General features: G+C 42.5%; 1 protein-coding gene across 28 annotated transcripts in view; it reads right to left on the reverse strand.

The window, feature by feature from the left end:
- Positions 1 to 21,398, reverse strand: part of RBFOX1 (RNA binding fox-1 homolog 1) — a 1,472,193-nt gene that overhangs the window by 91,985 nt on the left and 1,358,810 nt on the right. For all 28 annotated transcript variants that reach the window (XM_053365865.1, XM_053365877.1, XM_053365871.1 and 25 more), the window contains 2 exons: positions 20,589 to 20,649; positions 14,550 to 14,603 (listed from right to left, as the gene is read on the reverse strand). In XM_053365865.1, coding sequence (XP_053221840.1) covers positions 14,550 to 14,603; positions 20,589 to 20,649 — 115 coding nt within the window. The remainder of the gene's footprint in view (positions 1 to 14,549; positions 14,604 to 20,588; positions 20,650 to 21,398) is intronic.

Here is a 21,398-nt window from a genome sequence, read left to right on the forward strand (position 1 = left end):
ACTGTGGGATGTATCCAATGTTACTCATACTCAGAGTATGCCCGTTACGATTAATAGACATTAAAGGGGGAAATAGAGCTGTGTTAAAATCATGTCCTCCAGTTTCTCAAAGGGTTTCTTCCTCTACAAATGAGCCTTCTTATTTTCTGACTCATTCTCAAGGCACTTGGAAATTTCTTTAGAATTTCAAGGGGTGCAGATTTTGAGCATACTTTATCATTATGAGACGGACAAGGACAGTATGTGTGCTTTTCTTTCCATCAAATATTTCTCTGGCACTCTGCAGCCTCCTTGACTGCCCACACTTCTGGATCTGAAAAAAGCCCCATGGGAGGAGTCATCTCATGATGTCTTCTCCTCTCATGATGTCTTCTCCTGGATTTTAACTGAAATGTGGGCACTAAGGAAGGCTGCAGAGTGCAGACTGATTTGTTAGAATGTAAGAAAGAAGACTCACAAACACCTCATGGCCATGTTGAAAGTAAGATAAGCACAGCAAAACCCTTACATCCAACCCATGCAAATTTCACCGCTTTGTTCTCTCCCCTTAGATAATTTTCAAATGTGCTTTCTTCTCTTATTAATTTTAGTGTTTTGTTGGAAGCCACCCAGAGTGGCTGGGGGAACCCAGCCAGATGGGTGGGGTATAAATAAACTATTATTATTATTATTATTATTATTATTATTGATGGGGAATGGTCAGGGGGAAAACTCGCAGAGGGATTTTTTTGCCACAGTGTTAAAAAGAAAAGAAAACATGATGTGATTGCATGCAATGCTTCTAGGGTAACATGTAGTTAGGCTCTAAGTGATCTGGAATATTACTTTACAAGGGTTTCCCAGTCACACAGTGGGAACTCTCTGTATTTATAGCTGCGTATGCAGTGGCTCTTTAAATGTTCCAGTGAATGTGTGTAGGTTAGGGCTAAGCATGCCACAACAATCCCATATCTCCTCACTCACTGAATGTGCAAAGGTGTTGCTCAGAATCCCCATTTCATCCACACATTTGCCACTGAAATGGTTAATGAGAAAAATATCCTCATTTACTACCTTAATGGTAAAGACGCCAGGGTGACAAGATGTAACTAATTGCTCACTAGGTGATCTTGGACATCCAATTAATCAAGGGACATTTTTTTAATGGTACTTTTGCATTTGTATATCCCATTTCCACTGTTCCAAGCACTTCATGCACATTCGCTCAGTGATTCTCATGACAGTCCTGCCAAATAGATGGGATTTTACCCCTGTGATACAGATGGGCAACTGAGGCTGAAAGAATGGCAGCTAGGCCTTAAGGCAGGGATGTGGAACATTTTCCTTCTGAGGGCAATGTGCCAGAGGTAGGCGGGTCCAGGGGCAAAAGTGTGGTGGGCAACAAATACTAATTTACTCATACATCCTTCTCTACCCTCCATCTAGACAAGCAAGAAGCATGATCAGAGTTCAAATGTAAACTACAAAAACAATTATGCAGACAGGAAGCCAGCAGGGCTGTGTGGGGCTTTCCTGTGTTTTGCAATGTCATATACATATATAAACTATCTCCCTTTTGGATAGAAGTCATGGTTTTGCCCAATGTGCAATGAGCTCCTGGCTCTCTTGCAATGTTCCCTTTGAGGCCAAAGTGGCAGACCTGAAAAAGCTAAGGGAAGCAGAGATGCTGAAGGTTTGAGTCCTTCAGGGATGGTATAAGTGTGTCCCACTCACATGACGGTTAATTCCCCTGCTCTCAGGGAGAATGAAGGTCTTGGGGATGGAGAGGGGCCATCTGAGGAAGAGGTAAACAGTTCCTTAGAAGGCTGGTGTAAAGCTACCGTATGTTCTTGTGCCGATAATACTTCTCTAGAGGCAGGGGGATCAGTAGGAACAGAGATAGTTGGGTGCATGGTGGGCATACAGAACACAGGGTGATTTTTCTGCCGGAAGCAAGGAAGCATTATCAAAATGTAAAAACAACTCCGGCAAAAATACCCAAGCAGGATGCAATCCAGGAACAATGAGGGATTTGATTTGGGAAGTGTCCTGAGGGCCAGAAGAGGAGTCTTGGAGGGCCACATTCAGCTCCTGGGTCTGAGGTTCTGTCCCTTCTTTCTGAAAAGTGGACTACCTAAACCTAAGAAGTTTTCAGATGAGGTGATGTTTGAAATGAAGAATACCAGATCACGATACCAGAACACAATCTATTACAGTTTACAGAATATTATTATATTTCATGCATAGTTATTTCTCTCATTTGTTGTTTAGTTTGTTTCTTCTCTTGTAGCTTCTTTTTTCCTACAATAAAAAGTCTGTTTCTTCTTTTCCAACCCACCCCACCCTTAGCAAATTTATTCCAGGATGCTGTTAGCAAAATGGATTAAGTTGCTTTCTAAATACATACAAATTAACCCGATATTGTTTAATATTACTTATGTTAATTATATATAGACGTTTCAAAACCTTTTTTAAAAAAATAAAGCTGTTGCCGTTTTTTTTAAAAAACAAAACAAAACACTAATAATGTAGTGTTGAAGTATTATCATACAAATGGTAAAAAAAACCCAGCTAGATTAACAACTCTGATGATAGTTAATGCATTCCTAAAACTTCTGAGGAGCTGTTACAACCCATTACAGCTGAAATATTGGTGTATGAAAAATTAATAAAGCCAGCAGAAAATGGAATCCGGCATCTGCAGCAGCTATTTACATAGAAAGAATCACCCGGAATTAATTATGCTCTATGTTACATTCTAATGAGTTTTTCATTAAAATGTACACTATTATGGAAGCTAAACAAGGATTATTCAAAGAAAAATGCCAACAGCTGTTATTATTTTGAGAAATTAAAATTAGTTAATTGGTTATACATTTAGATCTAGGTCAGGGTTAATCGAACACTATTTATCATACCATTAGCCTGTGTGTTTTGTAGGGGAAATAATGTCTACATCACCTTCTTCAGGGTCGTACTTCCCTGGAAGGAGCAGGTTCCAAGACAGCAGGGTGCTCCTCTTGCGCTCCTGTGTCACTCTCTCTAGGTAACCTCAGTGGCCAGGAGTGCCTTTTAACAGCTGTTTCAGTAAAACAGGAGTACGGCAAAGTGCTCTATGTGGGGCTGCCACTGAAGTTGGCCCAGAAACCGCAGGTACTGCAAAATTCAGCATCTTGACTGTTCATTGGTGAAGAATACTGATGTCATGCTATGCCACTGCTGCTGCTATCAGTCAAAGTTCAAGACACAAAGACCTAGACAGCTTGAGACCAGGATACCTAAATGACTGTGGTGGTGGCGATGTGTCTTGATGGCTATATATAAAACCTTCAATATCAGCGGCAGCTTGCCTCTGAACGCTAGGCACTGGGGATCACGAATGGATGCTCCACCTATACATAGGATTGCCATTAAGTATGTGGGTTGTCCACCGTGAGAACAGAACTTTGGACTAGATGGGGCTTTGGCCTGATCCAACAGGGCTCTTTGCATGCTATGAAGGTGCAGTCTCACGCATGTACGTCATGAGGAATGCCTTGATGGATTTTCATGGGGGAGCATTAAAATTCACCATTCCCTGACAGAGCTGCATCATGCAACATGTCAGATCGTGTTCCTCAGCTCTTGAACTGCTGCAAATCACGAACCTGATCCAATGCATAGCCTTGCAAAGCATTAGCCACATTCCCAACGATATTTCAAGTATCAAAGTCCTTTAGCTAAGCTTGTCCCTCCCAGTGGATCTCTCAAATAATTGGTGTTAAGGTACTAATCTGCTGAGGGAATACAGGGCACTGAGCAACTGTACAACAATGCTCTACATGTATTAATCATATTGCCAACAACTGTGCAATTACTGTTCAGACTTGAGAGCAGCCCTCAGGGGAGAGGGAGGAAACAATCGTGGAGGTGATGCTACCAAGGATCTAAGTGACTTGGATAGGGCAAAGTTTAAGTGGAAACCTGTAGACCAGACTACTGACTGTAGACCAGACTACTGACTGGGAACGTATTACTCCCTTGTTAAAACAACTTCACTGGTTACCAGTCTATTTCCAGGCACAACTCATAGCCCTATATGGCTTGGGCCCAGACTACCTGAAATATCACATTTCACTAGATTAACCTGCTTGGGTGAGAAATTCCCCAGGTGAGCACCTTTTCTTGGTCCCATAAATATCAGAATCATGGTTGGTGGTGACACAAGAGAGAGCCTTTTCTGTGGCTGCTGTCATATTGTGCAAGTTGTTCCCAATAACACTAAGATTGGCTCCCTCTTTGCTATCCTTCTGCTGACAGGCCAAGACCTTCCTATTTAGGCACCCTTTGAAATCTAAGGAACAGGTGGTGCTGGTCACTGGGTTGCTGTTGGGGCTAACTGTATTTTAATTGCTGCTTCTAAATGCATTTTATAATAATGTTTTTAGATGTTGTATGTCAGCTTGGGGGAGAGGAGGGATATAAATACATTTTCTGAACTGTCTTCAGAGGCAGGCCTATGTATAATGTGTTGCATCTAATCTAGAGGTTACCAGAGCATAGATAACAGAAGTTATGCTATCCCTATCCTTATAAAAGTGCAGCTGGACCACCAGCCGAAGCCACTGAGGCCACCTGAGTGTCAAGCTACAGCAAAGGATCCAGGAGTATCCCCAAGCTATGTGCCCCCTCCTTCAGAGGGAGGGTAACCTCATTAAGAGCAGGCAACCTCCCATCCATTCCAGTCTAGGGAACCACCCACTGACAGTGCCTCAGTCTTATCTGGACTAAGCTTCACTTTGCTGGCTCTCATTTAGTCCATTACCAAGGCAAGATACTGGTCTAGCACTTCCACTGCATCACCTGCAGATGTAAAGGAAAAGTAGAGCTGTGTGCCATCAGCATATTGCTGGCAACTTACTCCAAAACTCCAGATGACCCCACTCAGTGGTTTCATGTAGATGTTAGACAACATGGGGGATAAATTGAACCCTAAGGAACCCCCACATTGAAGGCTCCACTTTTAATGCAGAAAATTTCAAAGACTTTATACACTAAATCCAGCATCTTGAAATTAGCCCGGTAGGTATGTGGCGGGCAGTGCAATTCTGCCAACAGTGGGGTAATGTTTGGGCAGTACAATGGTACCTCCGGTTACAAACTTAATTCATTCCAGAGGTCCGTTCTTAACCCAAAACCATTCTTAACATGCTAATTTCGCTAATGCTGTCTCCCGCTGCCGCCGGCGTGCGATTTCCACTCTCATCCTGGGACAAAGTTCACAACAAGAGGCATCTACTTCCGGGTTAGTGGAGCTCATTACCTGAAGCATTCATAATGAGGGCTAACGTAACCCGAGGTTCCACTGTTTCCTCTCCCACTGAACAGTCAAGACAGTTGCATTTTGCACCAATTGCAGCTTCTGAACCTACCTCATGGACAGCACCACACAGAGTGCATTGCGGAACTCAATGATCAATGAAGTAACCTGATCCCAATCTGTATAGGGGATTTTGCAACAAACCCAGAACCTTACTGTGAAGTCCCCAGATCTACAGCTTCCCTTGGTTCAAGTAATTTGCATTGAAGCACCCATCTGGCTTTCCATCGGCACTAGGCATGTACATTAATTTCATAATTAATGAAACAAATGGGGGTACACCCCTTACGAAATAAATGCATTGGATTGGACGAGTTCCAAATGACAATCTATACATCCATTTCTACTAGTAACAGCAATAAAAGTGGCATTCAGTTTACTGCATTTCCCCAACAATTTACTAATTGTTAATTTCTGCATTAGAATACAGCTTTCGCACAATTTAGAAGCCACTTCCGGAAAACTAATGAAACATATCACAAGTTTAGCGCTCATTTCTGTGCTTTTTGGTTACAGGAAAACAATCTGTTTGCAGTCTCCTTAGCCATGAAAATTGTGGGAGAAAGCTGACAAAATTTGGGACGGTATACCAGCATACAATTCTTTACTGTAATTTTCATGGAGGGACAGAAGCAGGTATGTGTGTAAAGGGTGAGTTACACCATGCCCCACTGACATAAATGAAATTTAGGGCAACATGCTGGCATATCAGTCTAAAAGCCCCAGTTCCATAGAGCATGGGTAGGCAAACTAAGGCCTGGGGGCTGGATCCAGCCCAATCACCTTCTAAATCCAGCCTGCGGATGGTCCGGGAATCAGCGTGTTTTTACATGAGTAGAATGTGTGCTTTTATTTAAAATGCATCTCTGGGTTATTTGTGGGGAATAGGAATTTGTTCTTTTTCCTTTTTCAAAATATAGTCTAGGCCCCCACAAGGTCTGAGGGACAGTGGACCAGCCCCCTGCGAAAAAAGTTTGCTGACCCCTGCCATAGAGCATTAGGTTCTCCAGTGTAAAAGGAACATTAGAAAATGGTAGACAAGAGCTAGCATTACAGTCAGGGTAACACAACTACAGAGTAAGGGTGTGTGGGAGAATGTTGTTGAATGTGAATCTTCAGTCCAGCACCTGATGAATTGTTGGGAAATGCCTCTCACCCCCAAGAAAAAAATGATGAAGTAGTTCCTTCCCCAGAGAGAGAGAAATAATGTTCTTGTCCCCAATTAGGGTGCAGAACTTTGAGAGACCAATTGCACGTCGTTCTAGACTGCACCTCTATCAGCTGCAGAAGCAGCTGGCTGTAAGGGGCAGAGCCATTGTGCTAGCTTTCTGGCAAGTGGGCGTTACCAGGGAGGAGAAGGGGCAAGGAAGTGGGGGAATCTGTGCGTTGTGATTGCAATGGTAGAGCCAATCTGGTGCTCACTTCAGTGCATCTGCATCTCATTGAACTCCCCACCACCATACCCCAATCCCTCCTGATAAACAGCAGCAACCCACATGCCAGGAAGCGAGTACAGAGACTCCGCCTCACCTACCACGAAGCTTCTGTTCAGCATGCCAATACTTCGATATGAGAAGCTCCAGCGACCAACTTGAGTTTAAGAAAGATGCCTTGTCATGCTGAAAGAATTCCACTGGTTCATTGTGCAAGCCAATTACATGCCTTCTCATATGTAAATTCCATTAGAATCAATGGGGCTCACTCCCAGGTGAGTGGATTTAGAAATGTCATTAAACATTTCTTAGTTTTTGAACTTTTACAGAAACCTAACCTGTAAGAATAAGAGGTCTGCTTTCACCAAATAATTGTGGGTGGTGGAGGAAGACAGAAGTAGCCCTTGCCATTTATTACGATGCTCAAGGTTTCGGAGTTGATTTACACTGAGCGGCTCCACTTTTGACTTTAATTGTCAGCTTGGAGTTGTCAAGACATAACTATATCTTAAATTTGCATTGCATGGGGGAGGGGGGTGTCTCTGCACTTCCCACTTTTGTCTCTTGATCTTGTCTTACGGAGTAATTGAGCTCCATTCTAATTTTCTTCCACAAGCAGGGTGCTCCCCTTCCAAGGAAGTGAGTTATGTGTATTCAAGAGGTGCGTTGTATGAATCTTGTTAAGGTTTGCAGCCTTATAGCCTGCACTGATGGAATATTTAATCAAAGAAATGAGTTGGCAGTTATGATGTACAACACGGTAAAGGCTTGTGGTGTGTGTCTTCACCGCCAATTGAGAAATGGGTGATTTTGCCATTCATCAGTGCCAGACTGACAGCTTTGTATAACCTTCTCCTTTCTTTCTTTCTCTACCCTTAAAAAAACTTATTTATCAAGATTAAAGATATTTTAAATCAACAGTTTCTTTGCAGATATATCATCTTTATTTCCAAAGTGGCCAAATTTTTCATCATTTAGTAGTTTGGGGGGGGGAGAACTTCTCACTCTGACTATGAAGCATTTTGGATTTTCCATGCAACATTGTTTAAACATAACAATGTTGGGATCTAAAACACAACTTCCTTTACCTTGATGTTTACTGTCATGTTGCACTCTGTGGTTGACAGTCATCAGTTGACCAGGCATCAATCAAACAAGCCACCTCAACTATTTCAACACCACTCTGCCCCAAATCTGTAACATTATTTTACAATTCTTTCTAACATTACTGCAGCATTTTTTAGCCTGTGTTCCAGTAAACCTTGAGGTCTCATGGAAGTTTATCAGTGGTTCCTCAATGTGGGGGAGGGGATCTACAAAGGAGGATAAACTTTTCTTTAAGAAAGCTTGCCTACCACTACAAGTCTCTCCCTGAACTGCAAAGATACAGCTATGGTCATTAATGCAAAAATCATAGTTCAGTAGTAGATTTGCCTGCAGAGGGTCGGGTTCAGTCCTCCACATCTTCAGGGAGAGTTGGGTATGTTCGATGGCAGAAATCTTGGAAAGCCAGTGCCAGTCAGTATAGACAATACTGAGCTAGATGGACCAATAAGGCAGCTCCCTATATTCCTGGGGGTGTATGGGTGTGCTTTATGCATACCCAATTCACATAGAACAATTCTGAGGCCCAACAGCACTTTCTGCACACTGTGTGAACTGAGGTGGGTGCCATAGGGGACTTACCAGAATACCCTACAAGAGGGGTGGTGAAACCTTTCCAGCCCAAGGGCCAACAATCCCTTCTAGGCAACCTTCCGAGAGCCAGTCATAAGTCATGGGTGAGACCACCCTAAAAAACACAGTACCCCAAGGGTGGCCCACCTTTATATTCCACCTTTGCTGGAAGAGGTTCAAGGCAACATACATGGTTTCCTCCTCTATTTCAATCTCACAGCAGCCATGTGGAGTAGGTTAGGGCAGAGGATTAGAGACCGTTCCAACGTCACTCAGAAAATGTCCTTTCTGAGTTGTGATAGGAACCAGCGTCTCCCTCACCATCTTACCATTCCATCACATTGCTGTCTTTCATGAGATTTTACAGTCTTATCCTGAAGTCATCTTCAGTTATGATTCTACATCTCAGATGCTAATCCTACCCTTTTTAACCAACACACCATATTGCAGCTATCATTTCACACGGATATCAATGTACAGTGAGAAAGTCTTGGATTCAAGGCATACTCTTGCAACAAGGAAGGCACTATGTTAGCCTCAGCTCCCTGTATGTAAAAAGGGGAAATAATAATGACCTAGCTTGATGTTTCTTTGTTATTTTAAATAAATAAATTTACAAAAAAACAACAACCATGACCCACTTCCCAGAGCTGTTGAATAGCCCACTCCAAGAACGGATAATAGCTCTGTGATGATCTATTGTTGTAAAAGGAACTTTAAACATGCACTTTGGAAATAGTATTCTTTCTTTGGAAACAGAGTATGCTAATATTTCCACTAGAGCATTGTGACCTGAACAACTTCCTTGTGTTTCCGCAGGTCCTTTAACACAGGGATTTTCATGTGCAGTTACAAAACAAAACTAGGTCTGAGTCAACTTTATTGTTGCCTCAAAACTGACAAATTTTTGGGGTGGGTGGGTGAGTGTGCTCTCACTGTACTTTGTCTCATTACTCCTCCATCAAGGCCACACTCATCTCTATACTCTCCTTGAGAGTTTTTGGCTGGCTGAAATGGGTTGCTGAACTGTGATAATGCCTCTTACTTGCCTGGGGAGACAATGAACAGATGTGAGCAGGGTGTATAAACCACTGGCTTTTGTATGGCTGAAGTGTAGTCTACTGTGCAAAGGTAACAGTTAACATCCACTGCTCTGGCGCCGCCTACCACTGGCTTGTGCCCAAGAGCAAATGTATCCTTCAAACCAAAAAGGGGGAGGAGGGGGGGAGCTTTGCCACTCCTGATCTAAGGCATGCATCCATACCAGTAATTAGAACACCAGAAGAAACTCTACATCTTTTATTGGCAGGGCAGACATTATCATTTGCACTGCCAAATTAATACCATTCTAATGGTAACTATAGATTCCCATTAGAAGGGCCAAATACCCCAGCCTTTTATAAAATTTCACCAGGGAACTTCATGAGGCTGCATGCCAAAATCAATAACCTGCCATTTTTTAAATTAAGAGACAAAATAAATGTTAGAGGAAAGTCCAGTAAATTAAGAAAATTACCTTCTAGAGAGATTGAAAGTATTGATTTTAATGTTCAAAATATGTGAACTCTTTGTGGCCTACTCTTTGAAGGCAATTAGAAACTGGACAGTTAATTCAACAGAAGCTTGAGAGAGGAAAAAAATCGATGATTATACTATGGGCATATTATGATATTTGTCATTAACCCAAAGCCATTTCTATCAAGTGACCAAGGTCTCTGATTTATCTGTTCAGGATGGGCTCTGTTTGACTAAGGTGGGTACATAGTAAATTTGATTAAAGTTACAGCAACACTGTTATCTAGAGCTGAAGACAGATGTATGAGAAAACAAGATATTGCTCTGGTCTTCCTTCATGTCCCAAACTGTCTGGCGCAAAAGAGTAGGCCAATAATATTGACCTACTATCTGCACTTTCTAGAATCAATTTTCTAGAAAAGCTTTCCCAGCTGGAGAACTGGATCTTTACAGGGGTTTTGTCATGTTTCAAATGTTTTTGCTATTTTTGAGTTTTGAATTTTTTAAAAAAAATATCTTTAGTGTACAGTGCACATTTTATAAATCAATAATATTAATAAGTTTAGGACTAACTTTTTCTATTATTTTAAGCAGTTTTAATATGTTTTTAATACTGTATCTTATTGCATTTAAATAGTAATATTGTGTTTTAATTGTAACCAGCCCTGGCACCTTAGGGTGAAGGATGGCTAATAAATTGTAACAGCAGCAGCAGCAGCAACGCAAATTGTACTTCTAAGAAGACATCCACATGCTGTTAAAGCCATATTAATATATGAATTTAAATACTTGGATGCTTTAAGAAGCAAACAAAAACACCTCATATTAATGCAGAAATAGAACAGAATGGATTTATGGGTAAAAAAATACAAAAGTAACTGTCAGATGGCAAGGGTGGCTGCTCATGAGTAACCAGGCTGGACTCCGACCTGTCTTTTACAGGTTTTATTTAGGTGCAAACTATTCATAGTGCAAAACCCCAAAGTTCATGTCTGCCTCAATCACTAGCAAAATCCGGGAGTGCCTGTTTCCTGGACCTCCTCCAGCATAAAAGCCTCATTACACCCAGCCTTTTCCTTTCCTCTTTGCGCTTTAGACTTCTGCGCAGGGTGGGCGACGGAAGGGGCGTGCTTCCCTCCTGGCCTCTTAGTGGTGCTGAGGCTGCTACCAGCATCCTCTGGTCCTTTCACCTCTTCCCCACTGGAGGTGGGATTTTCCTCATCACCGGAAGAGTAACTGCTTCGCAAGATTTTTGGAGGCTCCCTGTAACACAACTGCCCCTCTGTTTCCCACCCCTGTTCTGATGGCAGTTCCCTGACAGAAACGAAGACCAGAAATAGCTGCATCCATCTATCTGTTGTGTGGGAACAAGATGGACTTAAGTTCTGATCTGGCAGGACTTTTCTTATGATCTGACGACATACCACTGGAGCATGCACTGACTGAAAGTCTTCAGCAATGGTGCTGGGAACTGTTAGGAGCCCCCCCCCCCCCGTTCTTCTCACAGAGCTACAGTTCTCAGAGTGGTTTACCAGTCAATTCCTCTCCCCAGGGAACTCTCAGTTCCCAGGATTCTTTGGAGAAGGCACGACTGTTTAAAATGGTATGATACTGCATTAAACATATAGTGCAGCTGGTCATCCAGCATTTGCTCAAAAGCCTCTAATAAAGAGGAGACTGGCTCCTTCAGAGGCAGGCTGTTTCACAGTTGAACAGATGATCTTCCCAAAGGTTAGATGGAAGCCCCTTTCTTGGAATTTACACCCGTTGTTCAGTCCCTAGCCTCCAGACCAACAACAGCAAACCAAATCTGCTCCATCATCTATGTGACAGCCATTTAGGTATTTGAAGTTGGATACTGTATTGCCTTTTTTTGGTAATCTCTTGTCCAATTCCCCCAGACCTTCCACTGGACTCCATCTTCAGGCTCCTTCACACAGACCCTTCTCCATGTAGGGTTTATTTTATTTTCTTACATTTATATATTCCACCCAAGGGACATACATACATACATATATACATATATACATACATGAGCCTTTGATTGGGCCCAGACCTCCATAGCCAAAGCAAGGTGGTGGCCAAATGTAGCATCATGTCTGTGCACAACTATGTGTGAACTGAAGCTCAGGTTGTTTTTTTAATGGAACAATACAACTATATGTTGAGTAGATTTGTTTTTATACTAACAAAGATAATTGCTATAATTTATTTACTAGCTAAATGCCCATTGATGGCAGTGTGAAGGGAATACTTTAATATTTGAGAAGACTCCTTTAGCAAGGAGGTGTTCTATTTCCTTTGTGCATAATGAGACATCCCCATGTGTATGTACACACACACACACACACACATCTATGGCACATACACAACCTTATGTCAAGGCTGGAGGATGGGTCTAGCATTCACCTGAACAATATCCCCAAACACAGAATTTTGCTGATTTGCTCACTTATACTTAGGCTTGCCATACGTCAGGAAAATTCCTGATTTCCTGGTTTATGGGTGTAAAAATGGCATCAGAGGGGCATTTTGCAATTGGCAAAAATCCTGATGTATGACAACACAATGGAAAAAGCAGCAGAAATAGCTCCAAAAGCTGTGTCCCCTCCCTTTTTTCTTTTTGTTTTTTTACTTTTTGAAATATGGCAACCCTACTTATACTGGAGAAAGCAAAAAAGTGCCCCTGGGGCCACTACTGAGGTCAGGTCTGAGCCTACTTCCTGCTTTCCAGCTCTACCCAAGGTGCTGCTGTTTGGTCATGCTAACCAGCATGGTCAGTGGTCAGGGACTGTGGGAGTTATAGTTCAAGGACACCTGGGGACCCAAGTTGAGAAAAGCAATGCTAGTACTGCTCCAACCTGCAGGTAGACAAACAGATGACAGACCACATGCTGTTTCCTTTTACCCAAACAGCATGTAGCATTGGGGAGGGGTAGGAAATTTGGGGGGGGGAAATGAAATGATTCACCACAATGAATTAAATACTTGAGTGGATTGGATAATTCCTTACTGGAGGAGGGTGGGATTGCTTCTGGCATTGTGGGTTGGGTTGGACCTAATGGGGCATTTCTGACTTCTGACTATTACATTCCTCAACAATTCTTGAAGGATAGAGTGAAGCCTCATCTAAGCTCTGGAATGAATTATAATTGGCAGGCACAACTCCACGTTGCCAGGGACAAAAACCTGACCTAGAAAATGTCATCCCTGTCTTGAATTATTTGCCCAAACTTGCAGTCCTTGTTGGGAGACATTTCCTTGTCCCCATCAGTAGCAGGCAGTGATGTGGTATGAAGCACAGGGATGTACAATCTGATGATGAGCCTGAAGGCCACGTTCAGTTCTGAACAACCTTCCAAGGATAATGTGCCAGTGGTGGGAGTGGCCAGAGGCAAAAGCAGGTGGAGCAACACATGTAAATTGTGGCCTTGGTACAGGTAGGTCGTTTCTACATACAATCACACATTCTATCCTTCATCTTGGACAAGCAACAGGCACTATCAGAGTTCAAGGATGCATTTCAGTCAGGCAAAAACACTAGAGGGGTATGTCCTGGGGAGAGGGGCCATGGCCTTGAGAGGGGCATATTCTCACACACCTCGGCATGACACCCCCACCCCTGATCTATGCACAAAGGACTACTAAACATTGGGGGGGGGTCCAGGGAAAATGTGACACAGGGATGCTTCTTTTTGACACTAGCCTTCTTTCTTCAGTAATGTGCAGCTCTTAATCTTTCAAATACAGTAATACCTTGGATCTCAAACGCCTCGGCTCCCAAACAAATTGGCTCCCAAACAATCAAAACCCGGAAGTGAGTGTTCCAGTTTTCTAATGTTCTTTTGGAAGCCGGATGTCCGACAGGACTTCCTGCAGCCAATCAGAAGCTGCGCTTTGGTTTACAAAATTTTTAGATGTCGAATGGAGTTCTGGAGTAGACTGTACAGTGAGGGGGGGGAAAGTATTTGATCCCCTGCTAAATTTGGCTCTTTGCCCTCTGACGAAGAAATGACCAGTCCATAATTTTAATGGTAGGTTTATTGTAGCTGTGAGAGACAGAATAACAACAGGAAAACCACATCAATCTCTGACTTTTGTCTTCTGGGTTTCTGGGGGTTTTCCTGTTGTTATTCTGTCTCTCACAGCTACAATAAACCTACAATTAAAATTATGGACTGGTCATTTCTTCGTCAGAGGGCAAACGGGCAAATTTAGCAGGGGATCAAATACTTTTTCCCCCTCACTGTGTGTAGCCAGTGTCATGAACAAAGACAAACCACGTGTTATTAAGATCCGGACAACAATGAGCAGAGTCATATGAGTAGACCTATTGAAATTAATGGCCATGATTTAGTTGTGCTTATTAATCTCAGTGGAATTGCTCTGACTAAAACTTAGTTGGCTGCACTCCTCAGTGTACCATTTCCCATTCTTAAGCAAATAAAATGCATGCCAATTATATACTTAGTAACACTGAAACTCAACTTCACAAGTGTATTAATAGATATTATGGAATGAAAGAAAATCACTATTTGGGGTGAAGCTGTTCCAAAACACCCACAAAATGCATGGTATCTGCTTACCTGCATAGAATTCTGGACTATAGACAGCACCCACCACTGGATTTAATTTCCAACCTACAGTAAAGACATAAAAAACCAAAAGAAAATGCACTAGGGTTATAGTGTGGGATCATAAATATTACAGATTGCTTTGTTTATTTGTTTTTAAATGTGACAGCTCATAAAAATGGTTGTAACTGAAGGCAGTTATATGCTTGATGGCAGTTTGGAAGAGATGGTCCAAGGGGTATCCCTTTAATATCATCTGGATATGCAAACTGAAACATGAATAGCAGTAAATTATCATGATTTAATTTTGCTGCTGTTGTTTATTTATTTTACTTCTCCTTCTATATACATAAAAATGTAATGCCACCAATGTGCAGCCCCCATTGGAAGATTTGTAGTGTCCCGTCATAATCCTGGATTTGCACGAAATCAAGGTGGGGGAGTCAAAAGAGAAGGCAAGATGCACATCAGAAGTGGCTATGATATGGGGGAGGTGGCAGATTTAAGTACATGGAGAAGGATGTTGGGGGGAAACTATGTTGTGCTTGTTGGTTTCTGTGTTATCTCTGCAATTTCTCTGTGTTAAAACGGGTTTGTTCAACGTTAAGAACAAAAACTCCAAATGGAACGAACTCCCCCTCAATGTTTCCCCATCCCAGCTTTACTCAAAACTCTGCTATTGCTTAAAAGTTCTATTTTCCTCTCAATGTCTTTCCATCCCAACTTTACCCTGCCATTGTTAAAAATGAATTTCCCCCCTCTAGCCGTCTTCCCTTCTCACTGTACTTAAAACGTCTCACATTTCTCAGCTTCCTCATGTGTAGATTCAATGTAGTAATTTAGAAGTGATAATTTATCACCAAACAAACGCTCATATATGTGCAACATCCATCAAAAGAATGGAAACTTCTCTAACTGGACAAAACTAACTTGTGGGCTTCCTCTTAAGACTGCATTCATCTGAAAGGTACAGTCACATAAATCTTCGTGGGGTGTGCATGCAAAGAGGACTACAGAATAGGGAGGAGAATGTGGCAGGGAAATGGGATTGGTCTGTGTATAAGGGAGAGCTGAGAAAAGGATGGAGAGGAGAGGAGGAAAGGGCAGAAGGTGAAAAGCAGAGTGCCCCCCAAAGAGGGAATAGCCAGCATGGGCATAGGGTAAAGATGGAAGCAGAGACTTTGAAGGATATGCAGAATAGGAGGAGATGGTGGCTTCATAATGACCGCTCCCCACATTAAATTGGGGGGGGTGCTCTTTGCGTGGTCACGCGCAGCCCCTGAACCCTATGCGGCACCATTAGCACAGGCTTGGCTTCGCCTTCCCCAGGTGGGATACCTGGAGGTCTCCGCCTACCTCAGCCAGTTGCCCAATCCCGCCTGGGGAGGTGTTGCCAAGGTGATCAGGCCAGGTAGGGGGAGGGACCACCTGGCCACACAATAGGGGGGGGGATATTACCTGGAGGTGCTTAGCAGCTGCAGTGTGTGAGAGGAGGGAGATGCAGTACATTACCATGCTGGTGGTAGGAGGAGAGAGGAGGAGGAGGAATTGACATCAGGTGAAGGTGGTGTAAACAGGGGTGCAAAGCACGTCTGCAGAACAGAAGTGGCTTCAGAAAAGCAAACTTAGCAGTTGCATGGAGTGAGAAGGCAAAGCTCTAGATGGCTAATGTGGGGTGAATGGCAGGGGCACCGGTGAGCAGGACAAGCAGCTGTAGATGTGTATGTTTTCAGCTTTAACTATTTATTATATTCTGTAGAGAACTTAAAAGTCTGTTTTGGTATTAAGCAATTTATAAATGAATACATTCTCCCAATGAAATAATAATGTTAACTTTTTAAAAAGTCTTTCTGTGTTTTATATTTAATTTTGTGTGTGTGATTTGTGGACGTTTCGTTTTGATGTAAACCATTTTGAGGTTAGTTTTTGATAAAATAAAATGATAACGGCAACAGCGACAACATCATGGTGAATAATATCAACATTTCTGTGCAAAAGGGCTATAAACAGGTGAGGTGGGTGTCAGCCAGGGAAAGGGCTTTCCTAGTCGTGCTTTGCTATCTGTGAACATCCGAAGAGCCTGGGCTGCTGGTTCTGGCTATAGGTCCATCTAGTCCAGCATCCTGTTCTCACAGTTGCCACCCAGATGCCCCAATGGGGAGACTGCAAGAAGGACTCGAGCACAAGAGCAACCTCCCCTCCTATGGTTTCCAGCAGCTTAAAAGCATTGCTGCCTTTGACCATAGAAGTAGAACATTGACTATCTTTCTTGATGGTAACATTTCATTACCTCCCACCAGTGCTCGATGGAAGGAGGAGCTTGTGCTGTAGAACCCCTTACCGCCCATCTAGAATCCTGAAACGCCCACCAGTGGGTGGTAGGGACCAGGCTGACAACCCTTGGTCTATGCAATCCTTGATTTCATCTGCTAAGAATGTTTGCACAGACTGCTCAATTTTTACTGCATATTGCACAATTCTACTTTTGTCTTTTACTTATTATGTTCCTGTCATCTGAATTATGTGAGTGTGTTCTTCATTGTTAAATTTTATCTTATTTATCCTCTATGGTGCCTAAAGAATATGAAAGATCTTATAAATTTAATAACAGAATAAAATTAAGTGTTTAATTTCAAAAAGCTTAATTTTCCAGAATACCATTATAATTTTATTTCCTAACAGTATAAATCCAAAATATGAGCAATTTGGCAGATTTTTCACACCTGTCAGCCCTTTCTGTCAGAAGAGGTTGAGAGATACCCACGGATTTTAAGTTATACTAATGGTGCCTCAATTTGTCCAAGACAGGAGATGGGTGGGTGGGGGGAGATACTATTCTGGAAGATGCAGATCAATGATCTCAGCTGAAAGTCACTCTCATATTTCATTTTCTCTCCAGTCCCGATTTGATGGCTGTATCATCTAACTTGGTGAAGCTCACACAGGAAACACTTCATTCATCATGAAAATAACAGCAATTAAACTTTACTTTGTCTTGTCAATGAGGTATGTGCTGGCCCATAACTGTGTGGGTTAATCAAGTGTGAGGAGAAGCTTGACATATAAGAGTGAGGAACTGCCAAGGAACCCAGTGTTAGCGGCTGGAGGAGGTAAATTCACCACCGTGGGTGTAATTCTATGAATTTGTCTTGCTGTCACAACACTCATCTCTTCAGGTTGAAACTTTTGGAGGAAGGAGGTGGGGGAGAAAAAAAAATGTCCTTCATGCAGACGTAAAGGAAGAGCAACTGAAGGAGGCAAGGCAATAGATCAGCAACAGAACACGTGCCCAGCATTCAGAATGTGCCAGGTCCAAACACTGGGACCAGAGACTGAAAAAGTCAGATAGCAGGGCGAGCAAAGACCCCATGGCCAGAGGCACTGGAGAACCACATCCAGGTGGTATAGACAGTGCTGGTCTAGATGGAGGTTGATGCCCAACTGGGTGTGGTAAGGTGAAGGGCAACAGTAGGTGGCACCAGAAACAATGGCAGCCAATAAAAACTGATAGGCATCCTAAGAGGATGGAGGATGAAAACATTCCATTCAAGAAAGAATCCAAAGGAGCAAGGCCAGTTAGATCCACCACATCTTGAAGTTAGGACTGGGAGAAATCCCTGTCTGAAATGCTAGAGAACCACTTCCAAGCATTACAGTATAGCCAATATTAAGCTAGATGGACCAATATCTGACTTGGTATAAGGCAACTTCCAATGTTCCTCTGTGGACTTTAAAAACATAGCAAAGCGATGCAGTAATGTGAAAGCCCAGCTATTTGAAGGGTGCTGGGAACTGTTAAGGGACCCTTATTCCTCTGACATAGCTATAATTCCCCAAGTAGTTTAATAATCAATCCCTCAAAGCAGGGGACTCTGGGAACTGCAGCTTTGTGAGGGGAACAGAGGGGTCTCCTAATAGCTCTCAGCACCCTTAAGAAAGTACAGCTCCCGGGGATTCTTTGGAGAGAGCAATAACAGTTTGAAGTGGTATGCTACTGCTTTAAATGTATAGTGCAGATGGGACCCCTGTCTCCCCACTCCCATACACAGAGCACATTAATGTCATATCTGACTCATGTGTTGGTTCCAAAGCTAGTAACGTGCATTGATCCAATCAAACATTCTGTCTCTCTCTCTGTCCCCTTCTAAATGCCACAGGCAACCCCCCGTTTATGTGTGTTCAATATGTGTGCGACCTTGTATACACGCATTGCGCTGAACCTGGAAGTCACCTGGAAACATCATAAAGACATCACTGAAACATTGCTAAAATGGCAGAATGGGGTGAGGTGCGGGCAGGGCAGGGCAGAGTGGGGATGAAACCGGGGTTTTGCAGGCTTTTTCAGTGGGTTTCAATTATATGTGATTTCACTGACAAGTGCTTTTTTTCTTCAGGGGGAACTCACGGAAACTCAGTTCCGGCATCTCTCAGGTGGGTTTGGACACCTCTCAGGGAGGTGTCCATGGTGCGTTCTGGCACCTCTTTTTCTAGGAAAATAGCACTGCTCGGAATGTAGCCCCTGCATAAATGAGGGGCTGCCTGTATTTCAGAAATGCTTGGGCAAAATGAAATTATGACTATTTGCATAAAGGTAAAGGTAAAGGTAAAGGGACCCCTGACCATTAAGTCCAGTCGCGGATGTCTCTGGGGTTGCGGCGCTCATCTCGCTTTATTGGCCGAGGGAGCCGGCGTACAGCTTCTAGGTCATGTGGCCAGCATGACTAAGCCGCTTCTGGCGAACCAGAGCAGCGCACGGAAACGCCGTTTACTTTCCCGCCGGAGTGGTACCTATTTATCTACTTGCACTTCGTGCTTTCAAACTGCTAGGTTGGCAGGAGCAGGGACCGAGCAACGGGAGCTCACCCTGTCACAGATTCGAACCACCGACGTTCTGATCAGCAAGCCCAAGAGGCTCTGTGGTTTAACCCACAGCGCCACCCGCATCCCATTTGACTATTTGCATAACTTGGACCAAATATACGCAGATAGAGGTGGTGTAGGGGAGGGAGAAAAATAAGAGGGCTTCCCCTGGAAAAACAGCAGAAGAAATTCCAGAGCTTCCTCAACACCATGATTTATTGTTACAAGCTTAATAACTATATGTCAAACTGCAAGTGCTTATTTTATTTTACTTTTCATTTTTCCACAATGGGGAGAGATAAATATGACAGGGTCATTAAAAAATAAAGCCACCCGCCTCTCTTTCCCCCACTTTCGATGATGGAAGCCATCTCATTAATGAGCTCTGAAAAGTAGGAGAAAGGGGGAAAAGAAAACCACGGTCCATTTTATTTCATGGCTGATGCCTGCCTCTGCTGGTTATCGGGAGCTGGCTTTATTGATCAGCTGTGTAAAGTTTCCCTTTCATCTTTTTTTTCCTGGAGGGGAGTCAGGGAAACAAGATATTTGTTCAGAAAGCGACAGGGTTATGGACACAGGCCAAATGGAAAGCTCCGATATGTCTAATTCGGAAGCTTCAAGAAGCATTCAGAGGCTCAAACCAACTCCAGAAAAGCCAACCAGGGAAGGTGGTGGTTGTAGTAACAGTTTTCTGCCACAGCAGAACATGGAAGGACAAGGAAAGTGCAGAGTTGCTTCCAAAGCAAGTTGGTTATGACTAGGGCCGCCATATTTCAAAAAGTGTTGAGCTTTTTTTAACACTTGCAACTGCCATACATCCGGATTTTCCCAGACGGCTGAAACCTGGCTATGTCCAGGAAAGGCAGATGGGTGATTGGTTTGAGGGAGAGCTTTCTCCAAGGTAGAAGAGAGTTAACTTGGCTTCCCAGTGGGAGATGGAATGATGTGGAGCATGTCTGTGATGGGAGCATGATTACAACTTATAAAAGTGATTGATGGGTATTGGGTGATTTTGCTATTTTAGATTGTTTATATTGTTTTGTTGTATTTCTTATGCATTTTTCGTATCTGTCTTTCCCATCGATCTGCCATTAGCCACTTTGAGTCAAAAAAGCAGTATATAAATAAAGCATTATGTAACAAGAACATTGGAAAAGGAATACCCCCAGAACACACATTTCATGTACTTACCATTCGTATAAGGGTTGACTGTTTTCTTATTTGTCATGACTCGAGCTGTCGCGTTATTTACCTAAGCACATAGAAAAGTAAATCAGTGCCATTTCTGCAATAGAGGAATGTCCATGATACTAATGAAAGGCATGCATTACTATTGGTATTAGTCATGTATAAATGCAATTTAATATATGCCCCCCAAATAAAAAATAATAAGAAATAGCAGAAAGTGCATAACAAAAGAAGAAAAAAACTATTTATAATTACATTTACTGTCATTGCCATTTGTATATATAAAAAAACACTTCCAAATCATTTCAATAAAATAACATCATCTCCTTTAAACTTTAATAAAGAGACATTAAAAGCAAATTAAAAAAGGTTTTGCATAATTGAAGATTTAAAAGCATGCATCTTGTTCCATGGTAACACTGAAACAACAAAATATTTCAAAACAGAAAAAGGAAAAACACTGTATGAAGGGGCATGCAGTGGAGTAGAAGGGGGGAAGAGACAAGGTACAGGGGGAGAAATTAAATTTCCAAAAGGAAGAAAGGAAGGAAATAAATAAATAAAAAGGACAAACGGATCTTAGCATTGTGCAACATAACCCTTTCAAAGAGAGGATTCATTGGGGAAAGCAACATGTAGCATTCAACACTGGGAAGACATGAGCCTCATTTGATTCATTGCAAGAAAACTAACAAAATCATTCAAGCTTTCAAAACCACAGCTAACAAAAGGATAAAAAAGAGGGTGCATTATTTAACACAATATGGAAGTTAACAATCTGAGTAAGATGTGCGCAAAAGTCATATCCTCAAT

This window comes from Podarcis raffonei, chromosome 14 (genome assembly GCF_027172205.1).
Source record: "Podarcis raffonei isolate rPodRaf1 chromosome 14, rPodRaf1.pri, whole genome shotgun sequence".
NCBI classification, from domain to species: Eukaryota; Metazoa; Chordata; class Lepidosauria; order Squamata; family Lacertidae; genus Podarcis; species Podarcis raffonei.